The 21333-nt window shown below is 40.2% G+C and overlaps 1 protein-coding gene across 4 annotated transcripts in view; it reads right to left on the minus strand.

Annotated features, from left to right (window-relative positions):
* Nucleotides 1-675: 675 nt before the first annotated feature.
* ALOX5 (arachidonate 5-lipoxygenase) overlaps nucleotides 676-21333 on the minus strand; it is a 46193-nt gene continuing 25535 nt past the window's right edge. The window contains exons 6-15 of one of the 4 annotated variants that reach the window (XM_018572026.1): nucleotides 21119-21291; nucleotides 20880-21026; nucleotides 18645-18848; nucleotides 14679-14765; nucleotides 14462-14466; nucleotides 13510-13587; nucleotides 9372-9493; nucleotides 7091-7191; nucleotides 4944-5114; nucleotides 684-943 (exon numbers count right to left, since the gene is read on the minus strand). In XM_018572026.1, the coding sequence (XP_018427528.1) occupies nucleotides 764-943; nucleotides 4944-5114; nucleotides 7091-7191; nucleotides 9372-9493; nucleotides 13510-13587; nucleotides 14462-14466; nucleotides 14679-14765; nucleotides 18645-18848; nucleotides 20880-21026; nucleotides 21119-21291 (1268 nt within the window). In that variant the 3' untranslated portion in view covers nucleotides 684-763. Of the gene's footprint in view, nucleotides 944-4943; nucleotides 5115-7090; nucleotides 7192-9371; nucleotides 9494-13509; nucleotides 13689-14461; nucleotides 14467-14678; nucleotides 14766-18644; nucleotides 18849-20879; nucleotides 21027-21118; nucleotides 21292-21333 lie in introns of all 4 variants that reach the window. The other 3 variants (XM_018572024.1, XM_018572025.1, XM_018572027.1) reach the window with 3 other exon arrangements.

Genomic DNA, 21333 nt, shown 5'->3' on the forward strand with positions numbered 1-21333 from the left:
CAGGTACATCAGGAGGCTTGTTACAAGGCCTGAGGGTTTGTTGCTTTTCTAACAAATTATACATTGATATATTTCAGATAAATGATAGATGGACTATGGGGCACAAACACTAAGCAAGCTTAAACTGATAATGTCGAAATTCTGAAATATGCCACAAAGACGGGTACGTTATATTTACAGGCTCTGGGATCTTCAGTGTGCTTTCCAGTGCCAATGACTCTAGTTCTAAAAACTTAGCAAGGTTTACTGTAGACCAATACATTATTATTATTATTGTATATATTATAGCTCCAACAGGCTTGTGATTGACGCTCAAGGGCTGTTAGGTACTTCCAGTTCTGACATTAATGGAAGGGTAAAAAATCAGATAGGTTTATCCAAGTCTATATCATGAACCTATACTTAGACATGTACCATTATACTTAAAGGGGAACTCCAGGCATGGTACAAAGTCAGTATTAAATAAGTGAAGTGAGAAGCTATATACATGTTTATTTTTTTTAACTGATTGGAATTAAAAATAATGTTCCAATAAGGGTTCAGCCTCTACCATGAAGTAAGAGCTGTATAACATACAACACAGTCTCTACGTGCCTAAGACAACATAACAGTGCACACATCCACTTCATTTGTAGAAGACAATCTTCTCTGTTGGCACAAAGGGATTTGTAAATACAAGTACATGTAGCCTGATAATATCTAACTATACTGGTAATTGTGTACTGACTGGAGTTCTCCTTTAAGGCGTAAAAGCAAAATGAGTTTAAACTGCAACACTGTTAGGGATCCTGTCTGGAGACAGATAATAATAGGGCAACTTCTTGTTCTTGTTTCGTTCTTGGATGAAACTGATGATGTCTTCAAGGTTCTTCCTGAATTTAGCCATTGCTTTTTTTACTCTCTTCTCAACAAAATGCTCATCGGGATACAGTCCTAGGAATAACTGAACATACAACATGCAGTGAGATTATAAGCCATAGTACAACTATCTATATAGCCTGAATTTTATTAGAAGCATACCCACATGAGTTTTTACCACGTTACAGACGAACACTGGGGCCAAGTGAAGCAACAAACTGACAATTCTGAGAGAATTTTTTAAACTTCTACATGAATCCGAATGTGATGCACCTCACACTCTTATATTGTTGATTGTCATCTTAGAAACTACGCTATGCGGTATTTGGCGACTTAATACCCGCCTTGAACCTCATTCATTTATGTCATCTGCCTAATGGAATTTTTTGTATTGCACTTGCATTGTAACATGTTCCAAATCAACACTACTGTTATATTTTGCTCTTGCCCAGCAAAGATGTTGTGCAATTAAAAAAAAAAGAATATATCAAACTTCTAAGATATCATTTTAGAATTCTGACATATTTTTGCCGAGTACTCAGTGCTATTGCGGTTGATTTAATATAGAAATGAAAGGTCTGTCCACTTAGCAAAGTGAATGATTACTATTTTTCGTAAATAATGTAAAGCTGTGTAAAGCTCATTTTTTAAAATTCCCCTTGTATTATGGGGTATTCAGAGTGAAGACAGATTCACCTCATTTACTACTATTCGCTATCATACACTTTTCCACAGCTTCTACTTCTTTATTAAATTGATCCATAGAATTCTGACATGAGATGATTTATTAACACACGTTCATCAATATATGATTACTTTGCAAAGTAAATGTACACTTAGCTAATGAATAAGTTGAATCTGTGTTCCCTTCAATCATCCAATAATGTGCAAGCAAAACATTTTTTTTTACATTTTCTTATATGAGTTGAAAACAGGTTCATCTTATTTGTTAGGCTAAGAGAAGATACACTTTGCAAAGTGAACATTCAGTTTGCTAAGTGAACAGCCGTATTACCACAGCGAGTTCTGAGAAAAAAAAAGCTCTAAATCCTAAAAATTCTCTTAAAATCACAACATCTTAGATTTACATATATATCTATGATTATATGATATAATTATATACAGGACAGTCCCTATAATGAGGTGGTTGCCTCAGGCGGCCTCTCATTGAGAAGCGGCCGGGTGGTGTGGAGGGACAGCAGGAGGTCGGCCACAGTGTCCCAGGTTGCTAAGAGCTCTTAGCCTCCTGTGAGGCTCTGTGCAGTGCTGCCACTTACCGACATCACCAGTTGCCAGAAGCTGAGCGGGGATACTCTGGCTTGCATCCTGCCAAGCTCCTGGCAACCAGTGACATCAGTAAGCTGGGGGAGATTACAGCAGCGAGCCACTTACAGCACAGTCTGGCGTCCGCCCCCACCCTCTTCAAACAAATCAGCACTCCCCCCCAGAATGACATTGCCTCAGGTGGCGATTTACCTAGGGATAGCCCTGATTATACATATAAATTATATCTATGAATTATGAGATTTTCTTTTAATTTGGCATTAAGGTTCTTCTGTACCATTAGTACTCAGGGAAAAAAGCATCTTTGTTTTATCTGAGATGTCATCAGTTCAGCACATTTATGCATCTCACTGTTGCAATGGCTACTCAAGCACTGGGTATTACTTGCTGCCTCTCCAAAGAAATACAGAACCTGAGTGGTTGATATGGCTTGCAGTTCCAAGGAACATTGCACCCAAGTTTGCTAAGTGAATAGGCTCTACTCTTTATATTAACTAACTACCCTATCTCAGAGAGCTCCGAGAAAAAATCTCTACATTCTGACATTATCTTCAAATTACGACATCTCAGAGTTCTGACATTATATCTATACATTGTCACATTTTATTATCACTTGGCCTTATGTTTCTTCTGTACCACTTGTACCCAAAGAGAAAACATTTTTGTTTTATCTAAGATGTCATTAGTGTAGCACAGTTATGCATCCTATTGATGCAATGGATGCTCCAACATTTGTTTTTTGAGATAACCAATCTGTTTCTGGCCATCTTTCCAAAGAAGCACAGAATCTGACAGACGCTGGGGATTGCCAGGAAGATAAGGACACATGATACAACAATGGAGGGAATGTTTTTCCTGCTGGGAGTCCCCATTAATATGCTAAAGTGAAGTGATCCTGGAGATTATGTGTGGGTCCGGCTCCCCCTTCTCTCCCTGTATTTGACCAGGGTCTTCACATGAGTGTTTAGCGATCCCCTGGGGTACCTATGATATGCATTGTGCTCATCTAATTGTGCTTTTAATGCGTTGCACCAACAAATATATCTTTCTTCCACCTTCCTGAAGATGCGAATGCGAGGAACGCGTTGAGGGTTGGATCATTATAGCAATTTTTAAATAGAGTATATGTGGTGCTGGACTCATTTGAATGATACAACCTGTATTCTTATATACTATCATATTGTGGGACAACAAACATAAAGCCTAATACTTTGAGGATTTTGGACATTTGCATGAACAATGCATTTGTTTTTAAATAAGGATTTTATGTATCTTAATAAAGTAATGTGTGTTTTCATATAAAGAAATGTTGTGTTGTGGTGTTGCCTCAGCATTAAAAGCCCCGCTTTTCTACTCACTGTTTTGCTTTGGTTACAAGGGGTGAGCTGACAATATGTCTGGGAGTCCTATATAGAGATCATTTATTTAACAGAATCTGACTGGTTGGTATGGCTTTCAGTTCCAATTCTATTCTAGATTTCTTTGGTCCATGTTAAGGAACTTAGCACTGAATAAAGTACCAAGAGGAAAGAAAGGGCATACAGAACTGGTAATCCAAAACAAAGCCTTGAGAAATACATTTTTCCAAATATAAGGACATTGCCGAACACATGCTAAGCTAGGAGTAAAACATCCAACGATTTATTGAAAAAAATCCAGCCACAGTGCCACAAAATCCACAAACTTTCCTCCAGCACCAGCCAGAGGTTAAATCAGGAAGTAGGAGGCAGTGAACCTACAACTGTAGACCGCTACATAAAACGCACAAAACAATCCAGCCAGATATTATGAAGTGTGATCAAAAATATTTTAGATGCTTTACTGCTAGCCCAGTGCCTGGATTTGTCTTTTTGTTTGCCTCACCAAGAAAGCAAGCTGAATTTGTTAGCATTGGCAGAATAATAAACACTATACATTTAAGGGTTATGTAATGTTGATATCTGTCATATTGGGTACTGGAAACTCAGAGTCAAAGACAGCCTGAGGTCTGCCTTTAGAGTTCAGGAAGTGTTTTAGAATGGATAATTGCAGGCCTATTACATAACAGAAGAATACCTATGAGTCATAGTTTAGAAAGAAGGCAGATCCAATACTAGACTGATCACACTACTACTCTGCATTAATTAGTCCAATCTAGATGGGAATTTAGACTGATAGTTCCTAAAGATTAGCAAACCAATCCATACAGATCATGGTTTGACCTGGATAAGGCCAATTGTAGTGGTCTTTAAATTTTAGTGGTCCTCTCTCCTGGAGATACCAGCCTGGTACACTAGGCATATAAACTGGTATCCATATAGCAAGGTGGAAGACAAGCATGCAGTCTGCTGCTTTTCAGGCAACATCCCATAGAAATTCCCAACTAAAGGAGAAGATACAAATTCCACTGATAGGTTACCCCTTAACAGACATCATGTGATCAATAACTTGCTGCGACTATTGCTGAACTTTATCTGAAAATATTATTTGCCTTTCTGTCTTCTTTTTTCTTAGACATTGACCCAGAACAAGCATACAGATATGGGAAGTCAAAATGAGTCAGAGCTGTTAATTTGCAATCTCATTTTGGGTCATTGAGTTAGAAAATACTTAAGCCACAGGACCAGAATGCAAGAAACCAGTATTTTCAGCAAGGTAGCTCAGTAGTATTGCTTCTATAACTCATCAGTACAGCTTAACTTGCTTCTATTGTCTACAGTTCTTATTAGTAACTAAAGCTGTCTGCCATTCTGTAAGTAGGTAAATAGGATGACACAGACATCTTCTGTACATATTTATAGATACATAAAAAATGTTCTCACCTCATTATCCTGGAACTGACTCAGTGCCCACACAGCTCCAAGATGCCAGCATGATCGTCCTCTATCAGGTAAGCTTTCAATGATATACTCTATGGTAACCTCCCCTTTATTAGTGGGTGGAGGGCAGCGCATTGTGGGAGGAGAATTTGGGATCCAAGAGCACCAGTCATACTGCAGAAAACAAGATGTTAACTGAATATCTGAAATAAAGTCCAGTTCACCACTAACCTTCTGGGTTGTTATTTGCACTATTTTTAAACTTCTACCACTGCTCACATTCAGAGGCATATCCAAACTGTGTCCAACTACTCTAACCTGGTGGATCCTATTATTTTCAATAGATAGCTGATTCCTGATAACTGGAGGTATAAAAATAGCAACTCCACAGCTGGAGCTTAGGCCACCTTCACATTGCTATTGGTCCCTAAGTGAAATGGGAAGCCTCCCTGACCAATAGTGAGGCATGAGAGGTAGGAGGGGGATGGACAAAGCTCCGACTTCTGAGCTAAATTTGCTATATGAATAATTACATTATAACTAAAGGTAAAACTTTTTTTTTTAGATTTCAATAGAGTGGTGAGGGGTTAGAATCACTGTCAGGTATTCACTGCTGTTTGTGTTCCCATTAGGGAGGTTCATTCTTTGTAACTGTCCTGATCTCCAATGTCACTGAGAATAAAAGTTGGCACCAGAACAAGAACAGAGGGGAACTCTTCCAATGGGGACATAGATATTCCCTTGACAACTACCCAAGAGGGGACTTCCCTCACATTAGAATGATACCCTTTCACTTCCTGTTGAGTCCACAGGACAGGAAGTAAAGAGAAACCTCACTAATGAAACACAGATGGAAAAAACTGACAGCAGTTTAAACTGTCCCCTAGTCTATAAAAATGAAAACAATTGCTGACTTCAAATAAACTTTGACAAACATGTATTTCTCGACTCTTGGGTAGTGATGGGCCGAACACCCCCGTGTTTGGTTATAATTCGAACTTTCGAACATGGAAAAAGTTCTAACTCGAACTTCGAACTCAATGTAAGTCTATGGGACCAGAACTCTGAAAATCAAGTTATTGGCCATAAAAAGGGATTGGGGATTTGGGTACTGCCCTGGGGGACATGTATCAATGAAAAAAACACTTTAAAAAATACAGTTTTTAAAAGAGCAGTGATTTTAACAATAAAAATGAAAAATTCCTTTAAATATGGTGCCCGGGGGGTCCCCTTAAACTGCCTGTGAAGTGGCGCATCTGTATGATGTATAGAACCTGCTGCAGCAAAAATGACATAAAGAAAAAAATGACATTTAATGCTGTATATCACATTAAATGCTGTATAAAGCACTGACACTTCACTACACTGACACCAGTTAGCTTTCACTCCACTACACTACATTACACTACAAACCAATTTGAAGCAAGAAGCGCCAAGGACGATCACTCCTCAAAGGAGTATAATGATATGCACACTGCAGGATGCTGCTCCACTTCAGGCAGGGGGACTGTAGTATCTAGAAGAAAGCACAAACAGGGGGCGCCTTTCCTGGTGCAGATACGTTTTATTCAAATGCAGGTAGACAAAGAAGAAAGGTACTCACAAAAGTAAAAATGATTAAAAGCCAAAGGACTGTCAGCCGGAATAAGGCAAGTGGAAGTCAGCGATGCAGTTCCTATGTGCCATTATAGAGCTATCTGCGTTGACGCGTTTCCAGGGCACGCCCCCTTCGTCAGAACATCTTTTGTGAGTATATTTCTTCTTTGTCTACCTGCATTTGAATAAAACTTATCTGCATTACACTACACTACACCGACAGAAACATTCTATTTTTAACTCCAGCAACACACTACATAAGGCTGCCCTGTAAGCAGCCTTATATAGTGTGGGGCTGGGACTTAGGGGGGAGCCATGATTGGGCAAAGTCATTATTACTTTGCCCAATCATGGCTCATACAGAGCCCTCTGCCCTGATTGGGCAAACTCTTGCACCTGATCTGTGGTCAGGTGCATTGATTTAATCAATCAGGGCTCTCCAATGTGCATTATGGGCCTACATTTAACTACCGCTGTCTGTTTATTCCTCCTTGCTATAGTACATTTTGGCTTTAAAGAGATTCTATTACAAAGAAACATAAGCCACAACATACCTGACCAAAATTGACTGCAGCATGCTGTCCAGATGCAGTGAACATGACGAGTGTGAGATACTCAATTAACTTTTCTTTAGTCTTGATCATTTTAGGAAAGCCTACAAATATAAACAAACATTCTGATTAAGATGTATACAGATATCGCTCCCATGTCTCTCCCCCTCTTCTCCCGGTGTGGTATGTACCTCGGTGTCTTCATATCCAATACACTGTATTAGATGTGATGACATCAGAGGTCCTTAGACCGCCATGCCTGGGGTCTACAAAGATAACCAGCAATTCTGATTAAGATGCATGCATATTGGACACGTTTTATTGAAGCATTGTATGTATTACATAGATACCAAAATGCACAGTTTTGTAATGTTATTTTAAGTTTACGCCTGTCATATAAAATGCTGTTTTTAAAGAACTCCAGGAATTTGAAAAGTTAATCTTGCAGTGGGGCTACCCCCACACTGCAAGGATTAACTGCTCATTTTGTCTAGGGAGCAAAAATAAAGAAGAAATACTCACCCGATCATTGGTCCCACCTAACTGCAGCTTCTTCTCCCCCAGGGTCTGGCGGTCTAAGGATCCCTGATGTCAACACATTTAATACAGCGTATTAGACGTGAAGATGCCGAGGGATATACCTTAGCCAGAGTGGGGGTGGGGGAAGAGGTAAGCTATCAGTGCCACAGGACTGAGGATTGGGTAAGTATTTGTTCTTTATTATCGCCCTAGAGAAAAATGAGCAGTTAACCCTTACAGGGCAGGGGTAGCTCCACTGCAAAGGTTAACTTTTCAAATTCCTGAAGAGCTTCTTTAATTACAATTTATCCATTTACATTGTATCTACAATTTATCTATACAGTCAAAACAATGACAGTTTCTAATAGGGTCACACCATAAAGGTGCCCATACACTGCTCGATTCTCGTACGAGAATCGCGGGAAATCCCGCGATCGTGCAAGAATCGAGCAGTGTGAATGAAGACGAGCGACCGTTTCTACTGTATGGTCGCACGTCTTTTGTCTAAGGAGCACGCTAGAAAACCAGCCGAAAATTGATTTTTGGCTGGTTTGAACGGTGCTCGGGAGACAAATGCCGAACGGGCCGGTGTGCGCACGCACACACTGCCCGTTCAGCATTGCGGTCATCAGAAGCCCGCCCCTCAGGGGGGCGGGCTTGCGATGATCGAGAGTACGATCTGCCTGTCCAAGATGGGCAGATCGTAAGTTTTTTTAATCACTTTACAACCATCGCAAGACTAAGGTCAATAGGGTGTTTTTGAGGAGATTAGGGCAGAGCACTATAGCGCGGATAATCATTTGTTTTGCGATGGTTGTACAGTGTATGGCCACCTTAAGAATACCAGACAAGGCAAGACTTACAGACTGATTTACTAAAGACGTTGAGATTCTTCACCTAATAAATTGAGTGAATATTCACTTTAAGGGGTTGATTTACTAAAGGCAGATAGGCTGTTCACTTTGCAAGGAGATTTGAACTTTGCAGCAGAAGGTTCCCATTAGTTTAATAAATGAGTACTGCTGAATTCCATCATCCAATCATGTACAATCAAAAATATTTTTCATTTTTTTATTTTTTTTTCCTTGCACATGATTGGATATTCTTTGCAAAGTGAAATATATATACTATAGCTATAACTATATCTTTCTGCACTATCTCCCACACGGCTACCGGTGCACTATCTCCCACACGGCCACTGGTGTTTTCCGAGTCCTTCCTCCATCCCTGACCTACAGAGCAGACTACCGACTATAGCTTTCTGCACTATCTCCCACACGGCCACCGGTGTTTTCCGAGTCCTTCCTCGTGTAAAGGGGCCCACTGCCAGTGATGTATGACATATGTCAGTGGCAGTGAAAGGGTTAACCCTTTGTTAGGACAGACAGTGTTCAAAGCTAGTTTACAACTGACAATGAGATCGGTCAGCACCGTACAGACGGGGGTAATCATAAACATTAATCTCCTCAGCACCCCTTGCATTCCAGAGGAAAATTCAGTTTAGAAAAAAATATATTTTCTTTCAGAATAGAGCAAGTAAAATTTAAGCACATTTTTTGAAAGTTATGCTACGTGGAAGAGAATATAAAATATGTTTTATCCCAATATGGCTGCAAAAGTGGAAATACACTTTAAGTTATGTAAATGAGGAGAGGAGGAATTGTTCTCAAACTGAGCCTTATATCAGGCAGTATACACAGTATATGACCTCTCAAATATAGCTGTACGAGACCCATACATGCACACACTTAAAGTGAAAATGTACCTGAACCCTCATTGTCTCGCAGTCCATAGACATAAACATCCTTCACAAACGCTTGCAGTTCGCTATCTTCACACACCGTCTTATCGCTGTCGTAGTAAACATCCACCACATCTTTTGCAAAGCTGTACAAAAATGGAAAGAAATTAGAATATTCCTTGTATTCTAACATATTTTCCATCTCATATAATCCTATATATATATTCAAATATATAGCATGTATACAGCTGTATTTTATATGTATTAATTCTGATGTTTCCCACCCAAAGAACGAAACAGTATACCATGTAATAGATTGCCACTCTGAATATCGGCAGAATCTATTTATTTTTTTTAGTTAATTTACATGTGTATACATATTTACAGATATATTAGGCACAAGTTGTGTGATACCTGCAGTACAGGAAGCCCTGGAAAACAATCTGATTTTTGATGGAGGACCAACTATCCCTCATTCGGAGGGACTGTCACTCATTTGGAACAAAATCCCTCTGTCCCTCCTTTTCTTCTTCAGTTGTCTCTCATTTTGGTCTGATGTACTCTAAAGCTACTCTAGAGCTCTAAAAATGTTTCCTATTAAACTGCCTAAAGTCATATACCACACTTTTAGCTCTTTCACACGGGCTTTCAGATCAGTTCCAACTGTCAGTTTTTCAGGCAGTCCTGATCGGAAGCCAAATGTTAGTCTATGTGCAGCTGGATCTAAATGGATGAACGTCCATTTACATCCAGTTACCCCCGGCTCCAGCCAGGAGTTCCATTGCGAACCTATGGCACCCCTGCCATAGGTTCGCCATCGCTGTCCTACACAATCTGTCATAACGTGGATACGTGAGAAACGTCATTTCTTTTTCTCTCTTAAGCTGAACTCAGAAACTCTGCTGCCATGTAGTGGCCATATGAAGAACTGCTCTATAGTTTCATTTGTTCCTCTGATCTTGTTTCCTTCACTGTTTCATCTGAATGTTTTGCATTGCACTCCCCTTATTCATTTAATTTCCCCTCTGCAATTTATGTTGATTTTCATTTGTTTAGTTAACTAGAAATTGCATTTCACCACTGGTCTGATCATTCGGCTGAAACCGCTACACAACACTAGTGCGGAGATGAAAGTGACACATTTTAAGATAAGTGTGTACAGGAAGGTTGGGTTAATGCACTACAAGGAAATGAATTATTTTCAGGTCATTGACTTCTGTCTAATATCTACTTGTTAGCGTAAAGCTTAAATCATATAAATGCATTCAAGTACCTTAACTATTAACAAAAATGTATCTTATTAGACAGCAGACACTGTCCTTCCTTCTGGGGTGCGGCTACTTTTGTTCCCCATGGTCCCTGTGTGTTGTAAAATAGCCACCACTCCAAGCTCACTCCCATAATGGACTACAATCTCATATTTAGTTCACTAATTTGTATTGGGTTTGCAGTTCATCACAGGTGCAAGCTTGGAGCGGTGGCTACTTTACAACACACACAGGGACCATGGGGAACAAAAGTAGCCACCCTCCAGAAGGAAGGACAGTGTCAGCACTAGACATGTGCACAACAAAAAAAATTGTTTCCAAAGAAAACAAATGAAAACAAAAAAGGTTTTCATTCGTTTCGTCAAAGAAAACTAATTTTTATGTTGTTTCGGATTTGGAGGCAACGAGCCTCCAAATCTGAAACTGCACACTAAAACCGCAGAACGAGCGGCGGCCATATCGGCCATTTTGAAGTAAATCTTGGAATACACCAAGATGGCGGTGCCCGCATGTTTGGGCACCGCCATCTTGATGTATACCAAAATCTACTCCAAAATGGCGGCAGAACGCGCTGGCGGCCGATATGACAGTGACGTTACACGCTCTGCGTCCAAGATGGTGGCAGGCATATGCAGAACATGCCAGTGGCCAATATGAGAACTAATTTATGTATGCCCGAGAACTAATTTATGTATGCCGTTTTAGCATATTTGGGCATCGTCCGAATTCGAATGTCTAGTCAGCACCAATTCAGAGATGATTCAGAGATGATTTGAGGATCTACAGCTGAGTGATGCACAAATAAGCTACATTTTTGTTAATAGTTAAGGTACATGAATGCGTATATGCTAATATCCAATATCTAATTGGTCATTAGAATAGCTACAGGATTGAAAGGATCAGCATAAAAAGTTGTGGAAAATAACTGCATCTGCTATAAATCTGTTTAAAAATAAGGTTGCGTGCATCCTGCTTCAGGGAGGTAGAAATAAGATGCAATAGAAACAGGAAGGGCTGCAATAGTATTGCTAAAATGCAGAAGTGTAAATAAATGAACTGTGACCAGCTCAAAACTCTTTAACCCTTTTATAACCAGAGGTCATTGGTATGCAGACTAAATTTCCCAGTGTCAGTATGCATTAGTTAACTTAACAATAACTCTATAGCTAATGTGCATACATCCATCATATTTTTTTATATTTTAGGGTATATAGGCCTTTTATTTTGTTACACTGTTGTAATACAATCCATGCTCTATTTTATGTTTATTATATGCTGATGTAGAACTCCCCTGATCCCCATAAGTATGTAAGGGACCCCAGAGGCAGGGTGGAGCAAACATTTCACCTCATTGATGAGTCCTTAGCCGTTTGCGGGATGTGAATGTAAAGTTGGGCGCCAGTCACTTTATGGGATTTTATTCCTCCGACAGTTCACATGGGAGAGAGGGATAAGGGCTACAGACACCTAGGACAGTACAGACTCCAGATTCACCCACCAATTCCCAGCTTCACAGTTCAGAGAGCCTTTGAGGAGACACTGAGTACGCCAGAACTTTAGCTGGTTAGCAGACATAGTACAGAACTGCCTGAGCGCGACACCAGACAACCCGCTAGGCCCAATCTGAATTTCAGCTTCTCTGGCACCTTCAGTAGATGAACTTCCTCCCTAGTTCTTCTTTCCCAGACACAGCTTTCCCCTTCAGCTGACAGGACAGCTGCAGCCCCCAGCACTGGGTCTTCATCCCTGACCACCTGCAGGCTGGCCCCGGGGGGAAGAGACACTGAAAAGGTCAGCCCCGAAAATGTATGTCCTCCACAGCATGCACCTCTGGCCATGAACCTCCTAGTAATTGGTTAGGGAGACACACATATTCATAAAGCAATATTGGATGTTCTGCTATATTGCAAGGTCACACCCAACAGCAGGTAGATACAGAAAATAAAAGAGAGCTTAGGGGAAACCAAATGAGTACAGGAGTCACCCCGCTGCCAGTGACCACCAATGGGTTTAAAATAAGGGAAGGGTTAACAAATTGTGCCATTGACACCAGTGCTCGGGTTACTATTGCGGTCAGTTACACGACTGTGGAAATCATTATTGAGGTCTCTGGCACCAGTTCTGGGGGTTATTGTCGTGCCCACTAACACCAATTCTGGGGATTCTGATTGCAGCCACTGACACCAATGCTGGGGATTTTGATTGCAGCCACTGACACCAATGCTGGGGGTTGCTTTTAATCCCACTGACACCAATGCTGGGAGCTATTATTGTAGTCTCTGACGCCAGTGCTAGGGTTTAGTATTACATCCACAGATACCCAATGCTGGGAGTTAGTATTACATCCACAGACACCACTCCTGGGAGTTAGTATTACATTCACAGACACCACTCCTGGGAGTTAGTATTACATTCACAGACACCACTCCTGGGAGTTAGTGTTACATCCACAGACACCACTCCTGGGAGTTAGTATTACATCCACAGATACCAATGCTGGCAGTTAGTATTACATTCACAGACACCACTCCCGGGAGTTAGTATTACATTCACAGACACCACTCCTGGGAGTTAGTATTACATTCACAGACACCGATCATGGGAGTTTGTATTACATCCACCGACACCAATGCTGGGAGTTAGTATTACATCCACCGACACCAATGCTGGGAGTTAGTATTACAGCCACTGACACCAATGATGGAGGCTTATTTTACAGCCACCTTTTCTTCAGTGTCCTTTGTACTGATAGAAAAAATCTGAAGCAGAGTATGACTGTTTATGGTCAGCTTGTGATGCGTGTTTTGTTTCCAAGTAAATTCCAAGTAAAAGCTTATTTCTACCAGTTAACAAAGAAGCTGCTAAATAGTGAACAGAGGTTTGCGTTTTCTTACTTTAGTGTGGCATCCCAGACCTTCATTCCATCATCTCTGAAGAAATAATATGGTATATCTTCCTTGCTCTCCATTCCCCTCATTTTTATTGCAGATGGCAAACATAGGGACTCATAAGTGAACTCCTTCATGGCTCGCAGTAGCAGCTCGACATGTCCACCACCTCCTGTAGCATTGGCCTGCAATATAAGGAAGTAATTCTAATCAGGCAAGGGACCATTGTGGGAATTCCCAACAGAATGTATTTGGTTTAGGATATAGTGGGGCAGAGGAGTTAAAATATCTGTCAGATTTTTTTTCTTCTCTTCTCACTAAAAGAACAATACAGAGGGGGTCACTAGCTAGCATTCCAGCTACAACAAACAGATAGTTGGCTTGCAAAGGTGGAGTCTGGGCTTCTGGTTTGTTGCTGTATCTTTAAGGAGGAGGATAGGGATGCCTCTCTCTATTTGTGCATCGCTATATATACCCCATAGCTGGGAAACTCAAACAGTGTTGAGTAAGGGACCACTCTGATAAGGTTTTCTTTTATATGTAAACTTGTATGTTCCACTTTGGCTTTGCATAACCAATGTGCAAAAAACACACGTGTTAATGTGTATTAGTAAAGTGTGCAGTCATAATAATAGTTGTGTGTTATGACTTTGGTGTGAATATCCTTAAAGGGTATTTATAGTTAAATACTAAAAATGAGTTTGTATTTATATATTGAATTTCCATGAGTTCTACCATACTCCTAAAAACCATTTGCAACTAGAAGCTGGAAGTTTGAAAACTTACTTGAAGATGCCCATAGGATGGACTTCTTAATGCACTGACACAATTTCACTCAGTCCTGTGAATATGCACTTGTGTCATCACTCTAATTAAGTCTGCCGCCTAAGCTACAACTCAACGTCTGAACAATGTAACATTATCATTGCTTGCTGGAAGAAATGCATGATAAGACTACATAGCCTGAGAAATCGAGATTGCATCATATCAAGCAACAGGAAAAGAGATGCAAAGCACACTGGGAATCCATGAAGTTGATGAAAATGATGGACAGACAGAAGGCAACACTCACTACATAAAAGGTTTTTTTTCCAGTAAGCTTTGATTTTATTATTTAAAAAACCACTCTAGTATGTATTCCTATTACACATAGTATAGTATACGCTGGGACTTACCTTGTCAAACAGACCACACTCACAAATGAGCTGCTCCCGAGCCTTAGTGTTGATTGCTATAGTGAATCTCACGTGAGGTATCAGCAGCTGAAATATACAGTTAATACAGCATTGGAAATATGTGCTCAGTTATTCTTAACCTTTTTGCATGCATATAGAAGACTATGCTGAAAAAATAAGCCAGTACATTGTTATCAGCTTTGGGTTATCACACAAAAAATGTATTCTGATATCATCTGAATGAAATCTGGTATTGTACCATTAGAAGCTTTAGGCTAGGTTCACCCTGTTCTGTATGCATGCAGTGCACATGGTAAAGCACATGTAGCGGTGAATAGGTCAGTATGGTTTTCCCTTGTCTTTTGCACAAAACTGCAGCAGATATATCTGAACCAGCCGCACAGAATACCCATAGAAAACAGAGAGATTTCTACTTGAAATGTATTTGTGTGCAGCAAAATGTGTATGTTTTTCTGCATCAAAACAGACAAGCATAGGTTCTTAGTGTTGTTGTAGTTCGAGCCGACGTGTGACAATTAAACTGTCACACATCGGCTCAATAGATCGGGAAGTGAGCGGACGCATACCGTGGCTCACTCACTTCTCGATCATCTCCCTGCAGAGAGCCGTGACTGTCACTCACGGCTCCCTGCAGGGATTCCCCCCGCTCCAATCCTCCAGCGCTGACTGGAGGAACAGGCAGGGAAGAGGCGGGTACAGCTGGCTCTGCCTCTAGACAGGCAGAGCCCGCTATCACTTAGCTGGGTGGATCTCGACAGTAATGTCGGGATCCGTCCCGGCTGCGGCGGTCTCAGTATACCACGAGCTGTAGCTCGCGATATACTGAGCTTTGAGGCACGGGAGGACGCTAGTTTATGTCCTCCCGTGACCCTTAGGGGAACTACGGGGAAAAACACTTACCCCATAGTTCTCCTTTAAAAAAAGGAAAAGGGCTACTTGTGTTCAAAAATGAAAAATAAATATGTATTTCTATATTGAATTTCCATAACTTGTATTTCACACCTAATAACCATATTGATCTAGAAGTTTGTAAACTTACATATTGAAGATGCCCATAGGATATTCTTCCTTATCTCACTGACACAATTTCACTCAGCCCAGTGAATAGGCACTTTCTGGTGTCACCACTCTCACAGAGCCTTCCTTCTGAACAACAAGTCAAAAAATACACTTCCCACAATGTAACATCATCGCTTGCTGGAAGCAATGCATGAGGGAGTATGTAGTCTTGAGAAATTGAGATTGCATAATATCAAGCATCAGGGAAAGAGATGCAAAGCACACTGGGAATCCAGGATGTTGTTGAAAGTGATGGAGAGACGAAAGGCAGCACTCACTACATAAAAGGGATTTTTTCAAGTAAGCTTTGATTGATTATAAAAAACAACTCTGGTATGCATTCCTATTGCAATGCTGATATTATAACAGGATGGTATATGCTAGACGTTACAACTCCTTTCAAATGCTAGTTCCTTGGCTTACACATTCATCTCGGCTGGTGACTTTTCCCATCTGTATGTTTGTTCTAGATAATTGTGTCTATACTAAAGTCAGAAACAGCCAAGAAACAGCCAGGAAACTTGCATTTCAAGGTCCGCCATGGCAGCCTTCACATTTCTATCGGTACAGCTAGTCTTGTGATCTAGACAGCCCCTGCCTAAGAGCATAGCCAGTTTGGTGATCTAATTTTCGATACTGCAGGTAAGCAATACAGGTTGTGGTCCAAGCAGCCTCCCAACTTGTGACTGGACAATGTTGGAGAATCAACACAATAACAAGTTCATCACTTTGCATATTCAAACTTCTAACCAACAGCTCTATACAAAGTAGTTTTCTGCTTCCTTTCCCTGTGTGAGTGCAGCTGTGCAGGGGAATACAGAAGATGTTTATCAGGACAAATTCAGGTATTCATGCTAGCTCTGTGTAAAAATACATTATATATTTATATTTATTAATACAATATATTATTGTTTTAAATGGTACTTTTTAACATCTTTCTGAAATTCAGCTTTCATCTCACTACCCCTTACATTTATTGTTGGTACTTCCAAATTGTATTGCTTTTTATTGCCAAACAGTCACTTATTTTCTTATATAACTAAAAATGCTTACTAATATCTCTTTCATGTTTTCTATGATGTTGGTTGCATTTTTCAAGAAGCAGAAGTACCCCCAAACCCTCCAGAAGTAACACCTGGGATAAACATATTGTTGTTGAGACTCAAGGCAGCAGTGGAGCTCTGCAGTACACTATCAGGCATATTAGACTTTTTTTTCCATGTATCTGTGTACATGGGAACATGATAAAATGAAAGATGAAAGCATGATACATGAACATGATCAGAATACCCAGCATTTTCACCTACAAGGCTCAATGGGATTTGCACATCACTGAATAGAACACAATGAAGACATTTTATATTTTATATGGTCTTTATATTCCAGTATAAACATCCAATTAAAGTTTAATTTTCTCTCTGGGGTTTCTTTTACAAAATGTGTAATCTCCTAAAAATGTACTATCTGGAATCAAATTTTTGTTGAACACCACTGGATTTATCAACAGGCTGAGAATAAAATGAGAGCCGAGTATGTAAATTTTCCATGTTGAACATGAATACATTTAATGTTGCCTGGAAACCACATTTGCAATAAACAGAGATTACACATTTATATAACTGCATGTTCCTTGGAATAAAATTATTTTGCATTTGTCTTGCTGCCAGCTGAGTGTGTCCTATCAGATTATGAGTAACTGTGTTTAATGCGTTTATATAGTGAAAGTATATCAGTGGCTATTGTTCTTGCCAGTGTTGTGTTTGTATTTTATCAAAATTAAATTTTACCTTGTGGATTTCTTCCAGAACATAAAAACATGCAGATCATGACTTCACAGAAGAACACTGGACAAAGCACAGCATGTGCTTCTGGCAGAAAAGGTTGCTTTCTTAGACCTTAGGGCTACCCTGAAATGGCCTAATGCCTGTCTTAACATCACAATGAGCCATGGGATTGGGTCTTCCATGACACACGTAAAGCTACATGGGAGAATGTAGTCTCTAACCTTTTAGAGAGGTAACCTCTTAGGCTGGATTTATCACATGGGATCTGGAAGTAGAAGAGCATTCTGGCCATATGCTGGAGTGGTCTTCTTCACCTATTCCAACCATTAACTTACCTAGGGGAGCAATGTAATGACTAGGCAAAAGCACCCCATCTGTGCTTCAAATATTGCAAATAAAGTTTTGGCACCTGCACAACACTGCACCCCCTACGTGCACTCTTATATTAAGCCTTTTGTCCGAGTACTTTAAAATGGATCTTTCATTTAGAACAGCGGTCACCAACCGGTGGTCCGTGGACCACTGGTGGTCTGCGAGAAAAGTTTGGTGGTCCCCGGGCCCCTTGGATGCCATGCAGGCTGGGCCGTCATTGAAGCGGCTCCGGGGCTGCCTCCCACTTACTCAAGCAGCGGCTGTGACAAGGAATGTGCGGCTCTCAGTACAGTGTGGGCTCTGCAGGAGGCGGGGCATCTCGTCAGTACCCGGACTGAGCAGGCTGCGGGACATACAAAATTGGGGAGAAGCCAGGTAATAGTGGTTCAGTCTGGGGAAAGGTGAGGCACGGGGGTGGTTGGGGGCAGTGCTGAAGCTAGGGGGGGCATGTGCCCCGGGAGCCACCGGCAGGGCCAATGGCAGATTTGATAGGGGGGAAACAATTAATATTATTACTGGGCCAGGGCGGGCGGCACCGCTCCCTCCCTCCAGCAGCACTGCCACTGCCTGCAGGCACACGGACCTATGTATGTGTGTATATATACTGTATGTGTATATATAGATATATTCTCATATTTTTTGTTTCCTCATATATAAATATATTTTATATACAAATATATATTTAAAAAAAATTTAAAAAAATATATGTGAGTAATTTGAACTGTGTTACCTTAAAAACAGGGTGTACAGCGGGTAGCTGCCGAAACATGCCAATGGCAAAAACTTCTGTTAGGAGGTGAGTCCTCAGGAGATGGGTCACTGTTTGATGGACATGGAAATCTGATGACCTGACCCATATCTTTGCTAATAACCAATCATATTCTGCGTCTGATGGCAAAAAGATAGGATTTTCAGGTCCAGGCGTTTGGTTTAGCTGCAAAGTATAAAACACACTTGTAGTGTTAATATATTCTGATGAATGTAGTTACCTGAACATTACTTTGGCTATGCCTTCATTTAATTGTGGGGCTGGTACATTTATTTAAATAAACTTTATTTTGCATCATTTTTGTATCTTTACACTAAATAAAAATATGTTAAGATAATAAAATCAAGCAGTGGCAAAATTATTCCTAGGATGAGACCCACCCTCTTGTCATCATACATTTTTTTTTCCTTTTATAATAGTCTGCTTAGGTCTGTTCCCAAGATTCCCACCATTTGTACTGTAAATGTACTCAGTGCTGTATACTTGATGACGTGATTACCTTAGTTGCCAATGGATTCTTTGCATTAAATCTTATTTGAAGTTTTAGATAAAGCAAGGAAATGTAAGTTTACTTTTTCTGTGTCTTTTTCTTTCTGTATCCTGTTGGGGAGATTCACCCTTCTATTTGTATTGGTGACCACTGTCATCTAAAAAGAAAAGGAGGGGAAATCCATTGTGTCCCCAGAGAGGTAAAGGGAAATCTTCTAATAAAAGACACCTGTCCCAGGGACAAATGTCTAAGAGGGGAATCCCCCCCCCCCTACTTTGGGAGATTTCTTCTAACTTCCTGTTGTGACTCTGGGACATGAAATGAATGGACATATCCCAATGGAACACAGACAGCAAAAAATAAACCAGCAGGGGTTTCCCCCTTCTATACTCTACCCAAAACCTAAAAAAGTTTGGCTATGCATACACTATAATCTGAAATATACCAATGTTACCTAAATGTCTAGGCTAGGGGTCTGCAACCTAAGGCAAGTACACCATGGGGAACATACAAAAACCATTTTTAGGGGCACCCATAAAATCAACAGTCACATGTCTACAAAGTTATTTTATATTGCTCATTAAGGTATATTTAGTAACATTTGTTAAACATTATGTAGTCTGTTGTATACTAAGTTTCTCAGACAAATGCATTTGGAACCACATAGAAGTGTGAACAGTTCTTTTCTCACATAAAGACAGTGTTAAGACCAACTTGAAGCTGACTTACGCTGGATAATCCAGAAGTGTGTGTGTGCAGCTGAAATTAACATCTTGATGGCCAGACATAGCACAACTAGGCCATGAAAGACAGGGACTGGGATGACACTAAAACTAAGACAAGCTTGCTGTTCAGTACATGTTAACGGTAAATATGAACATGTTTTGTATGTGCACTTCTTAATAATTAGTACAACTATGGGTGCAAAAACTGAAAATAAAGGATATACCTATCTCATACTATTATCACTGGCATGGTGGTTGTCTAATGCTTGTAAATAGCTAATGTGGAAAAGGTTAGTCTAGGCATTTGGCCATATGAATAGCACCAAACGGAGATTGAAGCAGTATTTTTCTTTATTTCTCAGCAAAACAGTTAAAGCGGAAGTGAAATAAGAAAAAATTAACTACTGATCGATAGGCTTTTTATGACAGAGGAAACTCTGTAAGTCTGTTCTGTCAAAAAAGCTTCTTAATGCCATTCAGCTTTTTTTTTCCTGTACACTGAGCCACGCAGGCGCCGCTCTGTGCACAGACTCGGCATGATGAGATGAAGTAACTCCTCTGTGCATGCGCAGGAGTTATGTCATACAATCAGACAGGCAGTCCCAGACAATCAGGTGGCCGAAGACTAAAAACCCAGAAGATGACTGAGCTGAAGATGGAAGTGCCAGAGACGGAGGTGTGCAGTGCTGAAGGACATCGGTTTGGCATGTAAGTCTGCCATAACGTGCTAATATGCTGTTCATACTAGCTCATTATGGATAAAACTCTTGGGGCAACTTTATTTTATTTTTAGGAAAAAAGCTTTACTTCCACTTTAATATAGTTCTACACATATATTGAGTATCGGTGAGGCCAGTCATGGTGTGCTATACAAAGTCATTCTAATGCTGACATTTTCAGTCAAAGGTCGGGTACTTTTTTTTTACCAGAAATAATATGGTTGTACACATTAAAAAATTTTTTTTAAATGTACACAAATACCTGAATAGCAATTGGCATAATCTTGTTCTCAAGGTTTTTGTACAACAAACAGATGGGTGCAGCAATATATTGCATGGTGCAGGGATCGGTTTTGTTAGCAGAGATGCCATCGAGAAGTTTGTAATCCACTATGAAGATATTTCCAAGCTGAAAACACATAGATAAGAGAAAGTGTTAGATATGTTGATTAAACACCACCAAAACTCAGCCACCATTATGTTGAACTACATTATACCTACCTCAATTTCTTGTTGAAGTGTAAGTTTCCGCTCAAGACATAGCTCTACCATTTCCTGTGTTACTGGAAAATTTTCTGGTATTTTTGTGCATTTTGTTATCTCAACTGGATTGCAGCCATTAAGAAACTGATATCCAAACATGAAGTCTTCCTTCCAATGCTGAATGAAATATTCTTCAAAACAAGAGAAACAGAATGTATATATATATATATATA

The sequence above is a fragment of the Nanorana parkeri genome, unplaced genomic scaffold, assembly GCF_000935625.1.
Source record: "Nanorana parkeri isolate BGI_ZX_2015 unplaced genomic scaffold, ASM93562v1 scaffold1905, whole genome shotgun sequence".
NCBI classification, from domain to species: domain Eukaryota; kingdom Metazoa; phylum Chordata; class Amphibia; order Anura; family Dicroglossidae; genus Nanorana; species Nanorana parkeri.